Below are 21,052 nucleotides of genomic sequence, written 5' to 3' on the forward strand. Positions count from 1 at the left end.
AATTGACAAAGTTTTATACAAACTTTCATCCCCTATTTTATCCCCTTAGGGGTGGTATTTTTCAAAATTATTCATGGGATCATTCTGTGGATAGATGAAAATCACATCAAAAAAAACGTTTAAAAATTGTTTTTGAGATTACCGCGAACATATAGACAGGCTTCTTGTAGTATGTAAATTAATCAGTGATAATTATTTGATTTGTAGGAGGCCACAGCGATGAACCCCGACATGACAGTGGAGAAAATAGAGATACAACAGCAGAGCACGCAACCGTAACGCGGCTGCTCTCAGCGACGCCGCCATCTTGTGACTGCGTGCAACAAAATGGCGTCCACGGTAACATAACGTTGTAATATCTTGTCCCTTTCACTCTCCATAAGTGCGAAAGGGTCTCAAGGTGTTCATAACTTGTATGTATATGAGCTGCATACATTGAAATGTAGTTGTAAGTGAAATCACTGCGAATATTTATATAAGTTATTTAATTAAACATTTATATTAATTGATAAATGAGGTTAATTACATTTGATGTTGTGACGTCGACGCGCACCGTACGATTATTTTATTGAATGTTAAGTATTGTTTATGTAAAGAAAATATACGACAGCATTTGCAAGTTTTTTAAATAAACCTAGACTTAAGCATCATATTTCCCATAATGGCTTTTAGCAATCATTGTTGCCATAGTTAAAAATCGTGTAAAATTTCATTATAACAATGTTTTGTCTATGGGATAGCTTTAAACTGTCACACGAGGTAGACCACCGTTTTAGATTAAAAAAAAAACAAATGTTTCCCCCTATTAATATATTATTACAATCTGTAATCATTACAATGTAACACGGGACTAATAAGAAATGTTTATAGCCCGACGTACACTTTACTTTTGCTTCGTAAAAAAATACGAAAGAAGTTTTATGTATATGCAATATTAGTATAGATATTATACTATGTGCGCTGTAGTATGTGGCGGGTGACAGTTGCCTGTATTTGTAGACTAGACCATTCTGGCTGGGTTAAATTTAAGTTATTACAGTTATTAATAATTTAATATATTACAAATGTGGTACAGCTGAAATACTAAGTCTTATTAAATCACGGCAACTTTCAAGCGTGAAACGAAACGTTACTGAAACCGTCATCCGCATCATGCCACAGCGTACATGGTATAGCTGTATTCGAACTGTTGGCGGATTTGCAATTAAAAAAAAATACCGTTCTTTATTTAAAATATTTAAGCGTGTACACATTTTTTTTTAATACAGGCAAAGGTAAAAGTGACGTCGGGCCGTGTTGATACAAAACTATAAATACCTATATGATTTGTTGCTAAACTATATAATCACCATTTAGGTGCTACTTAGGGTTAGTTATGTGTTAGTGCCGTTATTGTAACATGGCTTCAGCTGGGCGAACGGTCTGCGACTTGACTCTTAATAACAATGTTTAAGAGTGTCTTAAATACTGTTCACGTTATACTTAAAATCGTTTCCCTTTCGTGCCTTTTCGAAGCGTTGTCAACATTCGATCTTTGCCTATTAAGAAAAAAAAGATAATAAATTTTTTATTATTAAATTTATTTCATATTTTGTTGATCAATAAATTAGGTACGAATGAGAGTATTGAATGTGTGTATTTTACAATGAAAATTATGTTAACAAGGGTTGTTTCAATGATTGATCTGGACCGTTTTCTACAGCGAAGCACAGCTTACCCGATCGATGTTAGAATAGAGCCAAGCGTCAGCCTCAATCACAGGCACTGCGATAAAACGACGTACGAATAAAATCACAGAAAAACGACGCTAAAAATGCGCCGCCATCTTGTAATCGCGTTGAAACAAAATGGCGTCCGTTATGAGCGGGAAAATATTGTGAATGAATGACTGAAAAATTCTTTATTGTTCTCTCTCACAGAAAAAAATTAACAATTACATAAATTAATATATACGCCATTGTGTTCAGTAGTGAAACACTAAAGTAACTGAAATTACTATGGGTTATTCTGATGTATAAGCTATATTACTGTAAAGTTTCATCAAAATCCTTTCAGTAGTTTTTGCGTGAAAAAGAATTTTGTGAGTCACAAACATCCATCCATACTCACAAACTTTCGTCTTTGTAATTAAGATATTAATGGTAGTTGTAATTTTATTCGTACGTCAAAAAATTGTACTATATTCATCGCATCGCCATTTTTTATATCTGAAACAGGACATTCCAAATTGCTAGAGCGAGTCTAGTTCTATACCATGACACAAAGTGTTTAATTTTATATTCAGTTTAAGGTTTTACGGTTAACTTATAGTTTTGACTTTGCGGACTCGTTGACTTGGTTGTTTAATTTATTTATTCTACATAGTTTCGAATAAAAACAGTTTAAATAAATCCATGCCTTATGCTCAAGGATATACAGTACTGTTTCGCAATTCAATAATTAAAGAAACAATGTTGAATTTTAATAGAAAAGGTATGGTTTTGTTTAATCTGTGAGAAATTCTGTTTGTAGTTACAAGTTTGTTAAGTCGATCGATTAGCAAGTATATCGATTGATAAACTTGCTGTCTAGATCGATTTAAGATTTAATTTGTGACTACTCTCTTTTGGTTTCACTTAGATTCTCATCTACATGTCACGCATCTATATTTATAAATGGTAACATATTTATGATATTTATAACATGGCATGTTTTTTAAATATTTGTTATGGCAATCCAGTGGTAATATTAAGTTATATTAAAATTCTCAGTCTTCCTAACAATTAATATATATGTTCTTGTTTATCAAGATTGTTTGTCTATAGTGTTACTGAATGTAAAATAATTTATGGTCAAATTTGGATTAGCGACCACTAGTTACGATTATTATTACAAAACTATGTATAGCTATTGTAACATGGTCAGTATTTATATGTATGTATTTGAAATAAAAATCTATATTTATATCAGTCATCTAGTACCCATAACACAAGCTTTAGTGAGCTTGGGACTAGATGGCGCTGTGTGAATTTTCCTGAGATTATTATTATATTCATACATTTTGTATTCTCTAATTTCTTCTGTATTGTTATTATTATTATTGTTTTTTTTTTATATATATAATGATTATATATCTTCCTTTGATGGGGTAATAGACTTGTCATTGCGGATAAAAAAATAAAAATCACGATACAATGACAATATAAAGGAAATTGGATGGATGGATCCATCCAATCCAATATTATCTGTTTTTCACAGCTTAAGCTTATGATTAGTACCGAGGACATGCCATCTCTCTCGTTACTTTATATATTATTATTATTATTTCTTTATATATTATATATCTCCCTCTGATGGGGTAATAGACTTATCATTGCGGGTAAAAATCACCAATTATTATTATTATGTATATATATATTTTATATATCTCCCGTTTTACGGGGTAATACGTTCAAACACGCGGGCCTTAACCAAGCGTGGATGAGTTATATAATGATGACAAAAGTGAAGACGACGAACTTATAATATTTCGATATTATTATTATTATTATTATTATGTTATTTTACACAATTTTTTTTATGAATAAATAAATAACCATGCTCAGTAACATTATACGGTCATAAGTCCGCGGAGTCAAAGAACATTGTTTTGCAGGTTGATACCGACATTGTACAATTATTATTATTAATTAATATATTACATACACGCTAGATATAATTTTTTTTATAGTAATTAAGTTTATATTACGACGTTATTGACGCTGATTTAAAATCAGATTTTTATGTGTAGTGTTTGTCCTTTTTTTTATACATTTGAAGGTTTTATTGTGTAATATTCCCAAATATGACAACACTGTTGTAGGCAGGTCGATATTAAAAGATTAACCCTTCGAATGTCCGGCGTCTGTCGCAGCGAACGAAAGTGAAAAGGCGGTATGCGCCAGCTTTGTTTTCAAATGCGTTTCAATCTTATTTTGTTTTAAATAAGGATGAAATTGGTTAAAAAGTCTCGGTTTTGCAGGCACAGATCTGCGACAAGACGGTAATACGGTTTAAGAGGTGTGCACAGATCTGTGTCAATAAGTTCGAAGGGTTAAAAGATAGTAGCGATGTCTCTTGTGTTGTAGAGGTGACATATTTGTGAATATCTATTTAGTTGTGTACAGTCGGTGATAGGAGAGTTCTTTAAGATTGTAACAGAAAAAGAATATTAGGAAATCAAATTAAAAAGTTATCAAATCAAATTAAAATATGGTGGTGCTGGATGAAAGATTTCTAGCTATCTGAAACATGGAGAGCTTGTCAAAGGATAGATATCCTCCCACATCTACTGCTTCTTCTTTTTATATTTTTTAGAAGTTGCAGAAGAAGATTCTGTAACTTCTAAAAGAATTAAATCAAAATATCTTTATTCATGTAGGTCTATTACAAACTCTTATAATATATTAAATCTACAGTCAGTTCGGAATGATTTCGAGATGAAAACAACTGACAAGAAACTCAGCTCGTATTCTTTTCAAATAAATGTTGTACATGTTTACAGTAATGCAGATTCATTTTTAAATTCAAATTTGTGAAAATAGAGTGACTACCAGCATATGCTATTGCGTTATAGTGTTCGTACGAACAGACTTGTTAAGCAAGTAACAGAAAAGTTTTCTGGTATTTTTTCTGTTATATTATGTGTCACAATCGTGTTTTTTTTACATATAAAAAATAGCATTCAAGTTTTTGTGTTTGTACATTTTTTTTAAAGTTTAAAATATATATTTCATTGTCTGCTTTAGAAGTACACAGTGGCCAAATACCAAGACTGCAAATTGTAAACAGACTTTCCTGTCCGACTGTACATTGCTGTTCTGCGTTGTTTAATGTCCCGTATTTATTGAAGATGTTTATTTTTCTAGACGTATGTACGTATGTCCCAATTTTTTTCTATTTAACAAGAGTTGTCTGAAGACTCCAATAAAATGCTTTGTTTCAAATTTTAGTGGTTTTATTTTAGAATTTTAAAGTTAATGAGAGCGTCTAAGATTTCCAAGTCAGCCACAGTGGTCTAGCGGTTTAACACATAGCTTCACTTTCGATGGTCGCGGGGTCGATCCTCGCACGGTACAAACAATGATATTTATAAGTATGTTTGTGTTGGTCTGGATGTTTTCTATATATATTATATACTAGCTACTTGCCCCGGCTTCGCCCGGGTGTTCATGTATTATACATATATACTTTCCTCTAGAATCACTCGTATCTACTAAAAAAAACAGCTTCAAAATCCGTTGCGTAGTTTTAAAGATTAAGAGATTAAGCATACATAGGGATGGACAGACAGCGACAGCGACTTTGTTTTATACTATTATATATAATTATGTATTTACAAGAAAAAGTATCTATGTATTTATATCAGTTGTCTAGTACCCATAAAACAAGTTCTGTATAGCTTGGGACTAGATGGCGCTGTGAATTGTCCTCCACAGTATAGTCTTCTCTGTTTCAACCCTTAGGAATAATTAATAATAATAAATAAAATACAAATCACCCATATACACTATTTTATTTAACCACTAAGTAATGTTTTGACAATGCCTCCTTCGTCCTCATATTTCACCCCTTTCATCCCCAGGCTGTAGGGTGCTTCCCCGAGTGTTTGTAGATAGTACAACCCCTTTGTTCCTGGTTTGGACGGGAGGCCCATATAACTGTAAAAAAAATGTCAACATATTAGCTTCCGAAAGATGTGTCTAAATATAATAATAATAATAAATATTACAAAAATCATTAACATAAATGAACGAATTATTCTAGTATGTTTTATTTAATTGATATTAAATTAAATATACTCAGGGTCTGTGATTCCCAAAGTGGTCTATATCGACCCCCAGTGGTCTATGACAAACTGCAAGGGGTCTACGACAGTGGTCATTTTACAAAAATCATTAACATGAATGAATTATTCTATTATGTTTTATTTAATTTAAATTAAATTAAATATACTCAGGGTCTAGACCAGTGATTCCCAAAGTGGCCTGTATCGACCCCTAGTGGTCTATGACAAACTGCAAGGAGTCTGCGGTCATCTTGTTGTTTTTACTTTATATTTTTAACACTAACTTTACTACTATTAGGAATTTACAAAAAATCAATACCAGTAATGGGGGGGGGGTCTACCCAAAACCGAAAAATATGGCAAGGGGTCTACAACACACATTTGGGAACCTCTGATCTAGGCTATCTGTGTACCAAACTTCATTTAAATCGATTCAGTAGTTTTGGCGAGACAGACAGAGTTACTTTCGCATTTATAACAGTAAAGTAATCCAATTAACCAAAAAAGAATGAAAAAGAAAGAAAGAAAAGAATGGAAGAATTTCATCATTCTACCTTCAAAAATGACCTTCAAGAATGATAGTTAGTTTACCATAAAAATATTCATTTTAAAACCCGTTTAATTATAAATAAAGTCTGCTATAGTCTGTTCTTTAATTCCGGAGACTAAATTGACAGATGTAAATGTCCTACAGCGGGTAGTGGTGTACCTGCGATACCGATTCGTTTAATTGGAAACTTTTATTTTAACAAATTAGTTTTACAGCTTTAAATGACGTTTCCACAAAAGAATTTTAATATTTACATACATATACTAGTGTTTCCATTAGTTTTATACAGCATAAAAATATATTTTTGTGCTTTTCGTTCTGTTCACTATTCACAATAATACGCACGGCAACATTATCGCGATATCCAATGCCGTAAATAATAAAAAAAAAGTAAAAAAATAAAAAGAGATTACGAGAGTGGGAGTCGTTTCGCCTTTGTCGTCGTCGAAAAAGTGTTTTAATTATCGCTGTCGTAATTGTCGATATTTTATATAGATTTGTTAACTAAATTCGTGAATATTATTTAGTTTAAGTACGAAATAATAAAGGAACGCAAGAGTTGATACTGGAAAGCACCTATTGTCGGTTTTGGCGGTAAACAGGTAACCCGTTCAAAAGGTAAGTTCAGACAAGCCCGGAGTTCTGGGAAACCTTGCTGAAACCGAACCGGCAATCCTCGCAATACAAGGTGAGTGCCTTCCAAATTATCAATTTCTTGCTCAAATCCTATTGTCGTAAATACAGTCCACTAAAGACAGCTGCATTCAAAATTATACGTTAGCTGTTTTCATAACACGTTCAAATTGTAAATTATTTACAACCATATATTTATTAATACCTACCTTTTATATTAATGCTTTTTAAATAAACACCCACACATTATTTCTGAATATGCTATAAAAATTCCTAATTAATATAAATTTCCGATAGTGCCACAACCCCATTTAAAAAATGCATAAACTTGGCAACATTGAAATGTCAAATTTGTCTCCGGGATTAAAAAACATACCTTATCTGTTTGTCGCAAGTTCCGTTTTTGAATGCAGTCCAACTTTCACATTTGATGGCTGGGAACGCTTTTGGGTTTACTGCTGACTCCGCGAATAGCAACCATGCTCTGCTGTGGCTGCAAGTGGCCAGCACGCAGTCTGTCTGCTCTGAACCTCCGTTGGGGTAGTAATCTGCATCACCTGGTATTAAAGGTCATAGTTTATACCTAGCGGTGCCCTCAGAGTAAAGTCGTATCCGTCAGGCGGGAGTTAGCCTTTAGCCGCTCCATAAGTCCTTCCTTTGGTTTGGAGTGTCATCTACACTCGCCCCCTATCGTCCGGTGAAGCTGTAAAGGCCCGCTGCGGCCAACAGCATTAGAGTAGTCCGAAAAAAACTAATAGAATAGAATTCAGTGTCAGATTTATATTTTTTACTAGCTGTACCCGCGACTTCGTCTGTGTGGAAATTAACTTTATTTTTCTAAAATAAAAGTAGCCTACTGTTAGGTCCAGCCATTTCAGAGATTAGCCGGGACTTTTTTTGGCAGATAGCTGATGTAATAAGGAGTAACATAGACCACTTTTATTTTAGAAAAATTAAGTTAAATTCCACGCGGACAGGTCGCGAGTACAGCTAGTTGTATAAAATTTTTAAATCTAAATATATATATATAACTCAAAGGTGACTGACATAGTGATCTATCAACGCACAGCCCAAACCACTGGATGGTTCGGGCTGAAATTTGGCATGCAGGTAGATGTTATGACGTAGGCATCCGCTAAGAAAGGATTTTGATTAATTCTACCCCCAAGGGGATGAAAGTTTGTATGAAACTTTGTCAATTTTAAACCGATCGGGCTGAGACTTTGCATGCATAAATCTACTATGACGTAGGCAACCCCTAAGAAAGGATTTTAATAAATTCTACCCCTAAGGGGATAAATTAATGCGAGCAAAGCCTTGGGCAAAAGCTTGTAAATAAATAAATACACTTACCAACGGGCTCTTCCATGCCCGCAATACCAGCATTTGTATGTATAACATCCACATATTCGGCGTCAGATGCTTTAATTCTCAAATCCGGTTCAACTTGCGCGAAACACGGCCCGGCCGGGTCCAAAGCCGTTATCCGGCCTATATGCTGCCCGGTTAGGTTTGTGAAGGTCTTTCCTGTGAAGCCAGCGATCTGGGAACCCAAACTGTGGCCGACGATGTGGATTGTGGCGGGGTTCACACCACCTGACAAATTAGTGGAATTTGAGAACAAAATCCAACGTTTTTTTCAATACTTTTACTGGTGATCAGATGTATTAGGGATATTAATAAGTAATAAATAATCTCAGGACAATTCACACAGCGCCATCTTTTAAGCCAAGTTAAGCTAGCTAGAGCTAGTGGATAACTGATACAAATACATAGATATATTTTATTTCGTAAATACATATTCTAAATAGAATACACCCAGATACAAACAATTCGGTCGCGGGTACGATTCCTTGCACGATACAAACATTTATATTCATGAGTATGATTGTTTGTATCGGTCTTGGTGTTTGTATGTATGTATATTGTTAGAGTTCACATCAATATCGTAGAAAAAGTCCGATATTTTAAAATATTATTAAAAGAAGGTAGTCTGTGTTTAGTACTAATGAAGTACCCAATGTAAAGATTATTACAAATATTGTAAATAGCGCCATTTAGTATTTATAGATCGACCTACTACATTGACTTCGGTCTATAAATACGGAGGTCGGTAGTTGAATAATCCTCTTTCGTTGGGTGAGCCGTCGAGCGCAGAGCGTACCAGTTGTGTTTTGGATACTAAAGTGAATTGTATTAGGAATGGGTTTATCCCGGTCTTAGTTGGGCCTGGGGGGAAGCTGCAAGTAGTGAAGGTGAGTGTTAATGCATTCTAAAGGAGCCTTTTAAACCTACACCCGTGTCACAAGTCACGGGCGCTACTTGAGGTTTCTGTTGTGGTAGCTTCAAATCCTAAGTCGTCATCATTAATTAGTGCTTCTTACAATATATTTATAAAAAAATCTATGTATTTATATCAGATATATACATACACACATACAGTCACACCAACATAATAAAACAATAAAAAATCAATATGCTACTATAAAATGTTGGCTAAAAAGAGACTCCGTTCAGTATATTGTTGTAGCTGAAATTACAGCTCTGATTTTCAGCGAATTTTCAGGACTACAATTATGTGCAGTTAAACTGTACTTACTATGTACCATAGCCGCGAGTACTTCACCAATCTTCTCCCCCAGGAACCTCACGTAGGTTGTAGAGCGGAGGTACAGCCAGCGGAGTAGGTGACCACCATCCAGTGCCAATACATTATCTAATCCTGCAAATATATAACGGTTTACTAAACTGTTTGACTGAGCTTAGCAATTATCTAAATATATATAACTCAAAGCTGACTGACATAGTGATCTATCAACGCACAGCCCAAACCACTGGACGGATCGGGCTGAAATTTGGCATGCAGGTAGATGTTATGACGTAGGCATCAGTTAAGAAAGGATTTTGATTAATTCTACCCCCAAGGGGATAAAATAGGGGATGAAAGTTTGTATGAAACTTTATCAATTTTAAACCGATCGGGCTGAGACTTTGCATGCATAAAGCTACTATGACGTAGGCATCCCCTAAGTAAAGAATTGAGAAATTCCACCCCTAAGGGGATAAATTAACGTGAGCGAAGCCGCGGGCAAAAGTTAGTTACTTATATACAAATATTAAACTAAATTGCTTTTGTTTATCCGGTGTTTCATTCCCATACATACAGACCTTTTTTTTCTGACTCACAATATTATTTGTCTTACTGAATGTTAAATCATTACATAGTACAAAATAAAGTCGCTGTCTGTCCGTCCCTATGTATGCTTAAAGTAAGTCTGACCACCGAATAATATACTGTATCGAGCCACTTAGCTTGAGGCGAGACTACGCATTGTTTTGTGTGTTCTACCGTATATACAACGGACTGTGTTCTGATGAATTGTTTGACATGATGCCTACGGCTACCTTTTACCATCGCACCGCTCGCCATCGACAGGGAATTCATCCCCACACGCTGGAACCTAAGTGGTTTCAGAGGAGCTTCCTCCCGCGTACACTTACATTATGGAATGAACTACCTGCCGAGGTTTTCTCGAGACACTACAGCATGGGGTTTTTCAAGAAGGGTATATAAAGGTTTCTTAAGGGTCGGCAACGCACGTGACACCCCGGTGTTTCAGGCGTCCATAGGCTGCGGTAACCGTTTACCATCAGATGGGCCGTATGTTTGCTACCTACGTGGTATAAAAAAAAAACCGAGCAACCACAGAGTTTTTAATAAATTTCTAGTACATGTGTAGGTACATAGATAATGTGGAAGCAATGCAGAAACATATTATTATAGCTAAGTACAATAAATTCAAGGAAATTACGGATAAATGTCGCAATAACTGCTCGGATCGCGTGCTATGCAGCAAATCGAGTTTCTATTACAATCAACGTAAACAACTATATATATCTAAGATAATCATCTTATATACGTATCACATCATTACATAGTATAAAACAAAGTCGCTGTCGCTGTCTGTCCCTATGTATGCTTAAATCTTTAAAACTACGCAACGGATTTTGTATCGATTTTTTTTAATAGATAGAGTGATTTTAGAGGACGGTTTATATATGTAATACACTAGCTGCACCCGCGACTTCGTCCGCGTGGAATTTAACTTTTTTTTTCTAAAATAAAAGTAGCTTAAGTTACTCCTTAGCTGATGTACAGCTACCTGCTATACCTGCTATATATAAAAATGATATGACTATTCAAAGTGCTTCAATGTAAGGTTATTTGAATAAATGATTTTCGATTCTATTGTTTTCCATTATTACGGATTCTGTTACGGTTACGAATATTCTTTTATATCGGATATCCGACAGTTTCGGTTACGGTTACGGAGCTCCCTAACATCTCTGATTATTATTATTATCCCACTAAAGAATTGTATTCCCTTTGTAATGTACTGACCGTAAGACAGACATACATATTCAGGAGCGTACTCCGTAGACATTCAGATATAGCTTTCAACCCTAACTTTCATCATAAACGTAGTATAGTTTGTCCAACTCAATCATCTAATCTTGCAGTAGTGTGACGGCAATATCAATTTCTTGGTTCAGTGTTATATAACAAAATTAATAAGGTAGTTTCCATTTATTCACATACACTCCGCGAATCTAAAATATTGTTGTTTCAATGGCTTCAGATACTAGATTATGACGACACTGAAAATCTCGTAAAGGTTTAAAATATACTCGAATATATATAATAAAAAAACTCATATCCATACCATCCAACATATACATTCACACAGATACATATACTTACAGATCTATATAATAACACATCAAATCGAATTATGCTCACTACAAATCATAAACATTCAATTACATTCAGCATTCGTTCGTTCGTCATAAGTTTTTTCATTGTAATATTTTTACATACAGGTAACCTAATTAGTGAATGTTTGCTAAGAATTTTGTATTTAATTTAACTTATTTATCTTCCTAAAAGTTATTGAAATCACTAGTATCCTGATGTCTTAGGCGTAATGCCGGTTGGTCAGGGAGAGAAACACCTCAATCCTACAATATTCACAATTACCTATCTCTTATTTGTTTTTATAATAATATAAACACTTTCGCTCCAAAACTCCCGCTGCCTACGTTCAATCATCCGTCATCCACTTGTCAATGTCACATAGATTACTTTGGCTCTGGCCTCTGACGTTCCGTTTCAGGTTACTTGATTATTGACTACCATTTTTACTTAATGGTGCGTCACACGATAGTTAACAAAGTTATGTTGTAAACGTAATCATGCATTTCTTTGCTTTGCTTTTTATTATTTTTTATTATATAAATTTATTGTATTTGCTACCGGAACGCTATCGCCTCTGTCTTAAGGAGGTGGGCGTTGACTGCCACGAGACAGTATTACTTACTATTGTGGCTGTTATCGGTACACTACCCTACTTTGTAAAATATTATATATTTTTATGTTTTTAGTTCCAATAAAAGAATTATTAAATTATTAGGTAGAAAAAATAGTTCACCTCGTCTGAAGAGCGCCTCCTTCACCGTCTGAAAGCTGGTCTGGCCAGGGTCGTCTGTGAACCCGTGCAGGTAGATGATCAGATGGTCTCTATCGTTATACTGCTTCTCCAGAGATAGCAGCTTAGCAGCAGAGTTAATATTATAACTCACATTGACGTCCCTGAAAAAGATTTTCAATATTCGTCATACTCGTGAACGAGTGCTGCTTGTACTGGTCTGTTCTGGTTACGATTAGACAATTTTCCTATTTTATATATCGTCGATTAAATAGAAAAATGATATTCTTCAAAATTAGAAGCTAGAATTGCCTCCTTTTATATAAGTCAATTAAATTAACCACGCCGTCTTAATCATTATCTAAACACTTTTAAAATGATATACAATACTTCTGAGTTTAAAACTTTATAGGGAAAAATTTAAATAAATTTAAAATTAACATTTTTCTATTTAACCGACGATATGCAAAAAAAATGTGATTGTGACATATAGTATGTTACAGATAAGTTATCTCAGAAAAGTATGTATAAATTTTCTGTTAACTCCTTAACTGATCTGAACACTGATTACACTATTTGCTTTTGACAAACTTGCAATAGCATATGCCGGTGGTCACTCTGTTCTCCCAAATTTGAATTAAAAAATGAATCTCTATTATTGGAAACAATATTTGAAAAGCATATGAGCTGAGTTTCCTGTCAGTACTTTTCTCGAAATCATTCCGAACTGACTGTAGACTTGACATATCATAAATCCTAAGTTACGCCTTATTACATCAGCTACCTGCCAAAAAAAAGTCCCGTCAAAATCGGTCCAGCCATTTTAGAGCTTAGCCAGAACAAACAGACAGACAGAAAAAAATTTAAAGAAATGTAATTTTGGTGCATGTACCGTATTTATATTCATATGCATGTAGTAAAAAACGTTTATTTCAATATTACAAACAGACACTCCAATTTTATTTATATGTATAAGAGTCTGTAGTAGACGTACATAAATAATGAGATATTTTGAATTGATTTATCAAGTTTAGGATCCCAAGAAAAATGATAGTCTAACGATTTATTTGTATCCGTCTGGGTATTTTCTATGTATAATATCTATGTATTTGTATCAGTTATCTAGTACCCATAACACAAGCTTTAGCTAGCTTAACTTGGGTCTAGATGGCGCTGTGTGAATTGTCCTAAGATTATTATTATTACTTTTCAGGCGAAACAAAAATGTATGTATTTGCCACTTACTTCGATATGTATTTCAGCGTTAGAGAATTAACATCCGGCTCACTCTCGCCTTCCAGCTGTTCGTATTTCAGACCAAACAGCTGTTTGACGGGCTCGCCTGAAAAAAAAAAATATAATAATAGTAATCTCAGATTAAAAAAAAATTATGACCATTTAACAGTGCTTAAATAGAATAGAAAAACAAATCTTTATTCAAATAAACTTATTATTTAAAAAGTAAATAAAGTTTTTTTTTCTATTCTATTCTAATTCACTGAGTGGTGTATTAAATATGTTTAATCATTCAAATCACGAACTAAGTGATACATATTTACATTAAAATGCCGTCTGAGTGCCTCCACAACTCTAATTTGAATTTATGACGCAATTGTGGTAAAGAAAAAAACCTACAACAAGTAATGATTGAAAGCATCTCCACAATGAATCTAGACACGCGGTAGCGTGTCAAGCCGAGTTTGAAGTAAGAGAACTGGCGAGCAGCACCATGTGTATATTTACACGAACCATTTGGAGCCACTTTTGACCCCCTCATAACTCAAAAACTCTTTCACATAAACCTGTCAAATTTGGTTCATATATTGAGACTTGCGAGATAAATATGTGTTCCAAATTTCATAAATATATCTCAAACGGTTATTTAGATATTAACGTCCAAATATCGTCATTTTTATCACTGATCAACTATAGATCAAAATTATAACCCACTTCCAGATGACCTAGGAAGTTCAAATTTGGCATGCAGATAGGTAATTAGGTGAATATAAAGAAAAAAATGAAATCTAGCCAAGTTAGACCTTAGGCTACAGTATATTATCCTAAGTTATAAGAAGAAATGATATTTTATATTGTTATAAATACATTTCAGGACAGACCGTTGAACTTGGCACCCATTTAGATCTCATCTCTTTTGTCGTAGAAGTCAACAATCCAGGCATATATCATAATATTAAACTCGGCTATCATTTCACATTTATGTTTTTGATGGGATACATATTTACATTAAAATGCCGTCTGAGTAGTTTCTGGTAAAGAAAAAAACCTACAAGAAGTAATGATTGAAAGCATCTCCACAATGAATTAATGATTACCTAAACTTATACAGAGCTTCTGTTATGGGTTTTTTTAAAGGATAATAATGAAATGGTGTTCCCCCCTGCGCTAACGGTATACGCTGGCGGGGTACCAGTGGAGGATGATAAGATGAACATGAAGTCAGATCAGTTAGCCCATCGTGACAAATTCACCAGGAATGTATCACGATGGTTTCCAAGGGAACCGCGTGGAGGTCGATCTGATATGGTACATTGTTAGCAGTGGGATCATCAGGCCATATTACTAACAACCCCCTTTCCCCTGTTATGGGTATTAGACAACTGATATAAATACATATACATATAATGTTGAGATGGATGTGTGGTGTGACAAAGATGGACAAGATAAAGAATGAATACATCAGAGGAAATATGAAAGTGGCGCCGGTGTCGGAGAGGTTGAAGAGTAATCGTCTGTTGTGGTATGGACATGTAATGCGTAGGAATGAAGATCATATCTTAAGGAAGGTGTTACATATGAATGCGAATGGTTATAAGGGCAGAGGAAGACCGAAAAAGAAATGGATGGACTGTGTGAAAGATGATATGGTAAGAAAAGGAGTAAATAACGAGATGACTGCGAACAGGGATGAATGGAAGAGAAAAACATTACGCTGACCACGAATAAATGGGAAAAGGAAGAAGCAGATGATGATACAGAATATACATAGAAAACACCCAGACGGATACAAACAATCATACTCATGAATACAAATGTTTGCACTGTGCAAGGAATCGATCCCGCGACCATCGGCAGTGCAGACTATCTGTCCCAATCTCAGGAGGGGTGTGTACTATGCTCTGAATTATACCCACATCGAATTAGTTACTAAACTGACGGTAGATGGCGTGAAAAATATTTTTGATACGTACATTGGCTGAAGACAATAGTAGCTGCCGCTTTGGTCAACGGTTGCTTGACCGCTACAATTTCTCCTTGGACCCCCTTACTGAAATTCTTCAAGGCTTGCGTGCCTTCTTCGACCACAGAAGTCCCCCCTTCCACCAGCTTGCTCCCTGTTTCCTTCAGTTTATCTCCTCCTAGTTTGCTGCCGTTCTGCAGGAATTTTGCTCCAGTCTCGAAGATATTTCCAGAATTTTGACTGTAGGCGGTGTGAATGAACACCGCGCAGACGATGCAGATTGTAAGCTTCAAATTTAGGTTCTGGTACAACAAAAATGTCATCTTTAAAATCGTTACTACCATTTCTATTTCAAATAAGATCTTGTGGTGATCGAAACATAAATTTTAAACCAATTTAAATAAATACATGGCGGTAGATCCTCCCTGCCATGGATTTGAAATAACGCGAAATTTAGGCACGGCAATATTGGACACACAATGTCGACAGTTAACAAACTCTGTAACTACCTATTTGGTATTATAGCCGTGATTGTATTAAAATTTATAAATAACAATTGTTAGACTACAACAAACACTAAAAATACGCGTATAATTTCGCATGACATGACAAAAATTCTTCTTGACGTTTTACGATAAGGCGAATTATATCATGAATGGTTGGTATACTGGATAAACTGGTATTTGTCACGTGTGATACAGTGAATTACTTAATGGATTTGTATTGTTTTGTTTAATTCCACTAGCAGAGTACGTCTCAGACGCCGAACTGGGCGATAGGGAAGACGACTTGAACGGTAGGGAAAAAATTATAACGTAAAAAATTTTACGTTCATAAGCGGCCAAAAATTCCTACATGAATAAATGTTAATTTGAATTGTATTTGAACAGTCAACACCGGACTTCCAAACTATATCCGAACTCTATTCATTGCTTGATGATGCCTCGTTTAGAGGAGATATGTTTATCGCAATACCAATTTAAAATCTACACCCAGTAGATCCAACAACAGTCAGACTTTGATCACTAATAGAGAAGATCGTAAGGCTTCCAGTAGCGGTGGTCAGGTTTCCGCACTAAAATTTGTGGTCTCATACATGCTAATGGTAACGGATTTAAACAAAATAATATAAATTCGTTAAGTACTTGTGTGTTTGCCTTTAACGTAAATAAAAAAATTATCCATCTATCTATCTAAAATTAAATAATAGCATAAAGCGAAGTCATCATTTTCTAGCTTATTGCGTTGTTCTTCTAATCTATGCTACGGATTTTGATACGGTTTTTGCTATACTTTTGTGAAATTCTTCTGTAAGGTTTATATGTATAATATACATATTATTTTACAAGTTTCTTGCTAATTCTTCTTGTGATGAATCTGCGTTCCGAATAAGTGGTAAAATCAAAATATGACTGTTTAAAAGAGCTTGTAATGAGTTTATTTGAATAAGGATTTTCTATTTCTAGTTTTACGGTTTTCATCACATACACTGTACATAAAATTACTGTTTCAGGAAGTAGTGCTCAACAACTCGATTGTATGGTGATTTGCTCAGAACAATAGTGCTCCAGTTATTGTTCATAGCTCGAATCTGTGATTTGATCGCTAGGTAACTTGTTTTCAATACTGCGAAAATATTAGGTGTTATCTCGTTTTACGTTGCGTTACTAATTACGTGAAATTTCATGAAATTACGGTAAAAATAACCGTTTTAATTGCTTACTGTTGTATAACAGTTTTTTTTATTTTTGTTGTGATTTTTAATAGAATTTGTGCTTATTAGTCATTGCTGACTGAATACTAGTATCTATTATTGGGAAGTTTCAGAAATGATACGTTGATGCAGCTGTACTTTTATTTTATTCCTTTTTCAAATTACACTCCACATAAATTGCGTCGCTGTACATTCACGTCTGGTCGTCTCTGTCGCCTCGAACAGAGAGAGAGCAGCCCACTCCCTCCTTGTTCCCGGCCTCTTTATCTCTATTCCTATTGGTAGCGGCATAATCGTGACGCCACCGACATCACGTGTCTCGCTATGGTTTTAAATTTGAATGCAAGTAACAAATTAGTCAACCGAGTGTTCTTTATGTATTGAAGCTAACACTATAGAAAGAATTGCTTCATGGTACGTTGTCTGCTCGTCGGAATCTTTTTGTTTTGGACTACTCTAATGCTGTCGGCCGCAGCTGGCCTTTACAGCTACACCGGACGATATACAATCGTCTGAATCTAGAGAAACTTGTTAATTTAGAAAATCTGGACTAGGATAGAGTGCGTAGCAGTTGCTATGTTGTTTATCGCATGCCACTTACTTGTTACTGTGTAATTATTAATTTTAAATAATCTCTATGCAAAAGAGTAACATTCAAGTTTCTTACTCATTCTTCTTGTGATGAATCTGCGTTCCGAATGAGTGGTAGAATCCAAAGTATGACTATTCAAAAGTGCTTGTATTGATTTTATTTGAACAAAGATTTCTATTTCCTATAAATTTTATTATTATAAATATTATCCGTCATACTCGTGAACATGTGGGGATTGGTCTGTTCAGGTTGCGAACACTGATTAAATTTTTTGATTTTTTTTATATAGCATATGCTGGTGGTCACTCTATTCTCCCAAATTTGAATTTAAATGAAATAGTATTATTATAAATATGTACAACATTAAAAAAAAATACGAGCTGAGTTTCTTGTCAGTTCTTCGCATCTCGAAATCATTCCGAACTGACGGTAGATTTGACATATCATAAGAGTCTGTAATAGACCTACATGAATGAAGATATTTTGAATTTGAATTTGAATGTAAACAGCTGAAAAATTAAATGTTACATCTGAATAAAAGGCTATTATAATAATATGTCACTATATTAATAATATGTACTAAATACGAAAGTTCAATTATATTTTAAATTTTTAAATTATTTCTGTATCAAACAAACCCGTAGTTCCACTCTCTTGTTATTAAAATGTTAATAGGTAAAATCACCTTGAACATATTAGTGTTTTAAGGAGGGTATTACATTATCAAAGATGTGCATTTTGGAATCATGAATATAAAGCAAGAATTGATCTCGCGCGCGATACAGAGCGGGAAAACTTGCCACGCAAATGTGAGTGATTGTTATTTTTTTCACTTTTACGCGCCTGAATGCTTGTATTTTATTCATTGTCTGTCACATGTCGTCACACTTTCATTGTCACTGGCTAACATTATATTTTATTCCACAGGTTATATTTAAAAATAAATTATCAAGAACTCTATAATATCTTGTCTTGGTTTCGTAGTTAAATGTCCGCCATTTTGCATTTTTATTAACGCTAAAGCACCCACGATTGAAAAACGCGGGATTTACATGGCGCGCGCGTCTCTCTTTCTCTCATGAAAGAGAGCACTTTTCGCGCGCGAAAGAGCGTATCTATAAAGTCAGGAAACAACATATTTGCTAATGTAATACTCCCTTATGTTGTCAAAACTGATTGTAGCAGAACAGGTTTTTTATTAAACAAATACTTATTAATTTATTTGTAATGATTTTATAATGAGACTATGTTAATCAACATTATTGACGACCTCGGTGGTCTAGCGGTCTGGCACACCGCTTTACGTCCGATGGTCGAGGGTTCGATTCCTCGCATGGCACAAACATTTGTATTCATGAGTGTGATTGTTTGTATAGGTCTGGGTGTTTTCTAAGTATAATGTGTGTTTTTACAAAAAAAAATGTATTTGTATCAGTTGTCTAGTAACCAAAACACAAGATTTAGCTAGCTTAACTTGGGTCTAGATGGCGCTGTGTGAATTGTCCTGAGATTATTATTATTGTTATTATAAAGTATCAATAGCAGTTAGAATATTTCGGACTGGTTTCCATTTCTGACTGATATAACCAGGGCCGTCATTCATCTATAAGAGGCCCTGGACACATAAGGATAATAATTAGGACAATATGACCATAACAATAAAAGAAAATCATTTATTCAAATAAACTTACATTGAAGCACTTTTGAATAGTCATCACATTTTTTTTAACCTACCGTTCATTCGGAAAGCTGTCTCACCACAAGAAGAACGAGCAAGAAACTTACGTGTTGCACTTTTAAATAATTTTATTGTTACTTTACATTTCAAGTTTAAGTGTGTGAATACAAACTACCAATTAGCACTAATTCAATTAAATACTCAATTAGAGAAAATATTAAATATAAAATCAAGTGTTTGAGTAACTAAATAAGAGTAAATCAGTCGTAGTGATTAGTGACTATTTAAAAAACTCACTATAATTAACAAGACGCATTTATTATGTTATTACAAGAAAGAGAGAAGAAACAATGAAGAAACGTGGCTGAGCTACGGTGGTATCTTACCCTCTCTACCACCCTATAATTACACCTAAATATCTTACATTATTTTAAATAGAATGATTCAATTATTATATCGACTTTAAATGGACTGTGTAAAAGATGATATGGTAAGAGTCTGTCGTGGTATGGGCATGTAATGCGTAGGAATGAAGATAATATTTTAAGGAAAGTGTTACATATGAATGTGGATAGTTATAAGGGCAGAGGAAGGTCGAAAAAGAGATAGAAGGACTGTGTGAAAGATGATATGGTGAGAAAGGGAGTAAATAACGAGATGACTGCGAACAGGGATGAATGGAAGAGAAAAACATATTACGACGACCACAAATAAATATGATAAGGATATAAAACCCAATAAAGACACCTAAATGTCTTACAGTATTTTAAACTCAAAACCGACGTACCATTTTTAATAAAATTTCAATCAGCACAGTAGCTCAAACTGTAAATCCAAAATCACCGGTTCACTATATTTACTATAGTCAATTTTTTTTATAAAACGAACTAATACAATATTATTTATGGTTTCATTATTTAATAATTACGTTTTTCTTTTTGTTATAATGTGAACTGCACACGGTAGGAGGCTCGCGTGTGACTGCCATCATGAGATAAAAAACGTGCTTTTATGTTGATCGCGAGTTGGCTGGCGGCTGTTTAATTATCCAAAATATGACTCAGATTGCTTCCTTTTAATCAAATCAAATCAAAAATCATTTATTTATCATTTCAACAACTTATTAACGTAATTTTTTTGTATTAATATTTTTTCCCTACCATCCAGTTCAATATACAGATTCAATTCCCCTCCGATCGATCCCCCGTCCAATTCAAACGGGGATCGAAATTACGACGGCCTGAGCCGAGGTTCGAACCCCTAGCGGTGCCCTCAGACTAAAGTCGTGTCCGTCAGGCAGGAGTTGGCCTTCAGCCGCTCCATAAGTCCTTCCGCGGGTTTGGAGTGCCATCTGCACTCGCCCCCTAACGTCCGGTGAAGCTGTAAAGGCCAGC

General features: G+C 34.6%; 2 protein-coding genes across 2 annotated transcripts in view; one reads left to right on the top strand and one right to left on the bottom strand.

The window, feature by feature from the left end:
- Nucleotides 1–1,990, top strand: part of LOC131849743 (protein 4.1 homolog) — a 103,938-nt gene extending 101,948 nt beyond the window's left edge. The window contains exon 18 of the mRNA XM_059199857.1: nt 208–1,990. Within this exon, the coding sequence (XP_059055840.1) occupies nt 208–279 (72 nt within the window). The 3' untranslated portion in view covers nt 280–1,990. The remainder of the gene's footprint in view (nt 1–207) is intronic.
- A 3,533-nt stretch (nt 1,991–5,523) lies between these two features.
- Nucleotides 5,524–20,628, bottom strand: LOC131849744 (pancreatic triacylglycerol lipase-like). Its single transcript, XM_059199859.1, has 8 exons — nt 20,446–20,628; nt 15,685–15,976; nt 13,721–13,817; nt 12,479–12,639; nt 9,589–9,711; nt 8,343–8,585; nt 7,366–7,546; nt 5,524–5,678 (listed from the first exon to the last, which is right to left on the bottom strand). Exons 1-8 carry the CDS (start codon nt 20,446–20,448, stop codon nt 5,537–5,539), a joined length of 1,242 nt encoding a protein of 413 aa, XP_059055842.1. The 5' UTR covers nt 20,449–20,628; the 3' UTR covers nt 5,524–5,536.
- Nucleotides 20,629–21,052: the final 424 nt, after the last annotated feature.

This window comes from Achroia grisella, unplaced genomic scaffold (genome assembly GCF_030625045.1).
Source record: "Achroia grisella isolate CSIRO2021 unplaced genomic scaffold, CSIRO_AGI_Agris_v1 utg660, whole genome shotgun sequence".
In the NCBI taxonomy this organism is placed as follows: Eukaryota; Metazoa; Arthropoda; class Insecta; order Lepidoptera; family Pyralidae; genus Achroia; species Achroia grisella.

What these genes read in the sequence shown, in the direction of transcription:
- LOC131849744 (XM_059199859.1), bottom strand. An exon ending in ACGCTGAAATACATATCGAA is followed by an intron (nt 12,640 to 13,720) that starts GTAAGTGGCAAA and finishes AATCTTTTTCAG; the next exon opens with GGACGTCAATGTGAGTTATA. An exon ending in GGGCATGGAAGAGCCCGTTG is followed by an intron (nt 7,547 to 8,342) that starts GTAAGTGTATTT and finishes CTTTAATACCAG; the next exon opens with GTGATGCAGATTACTACCCC.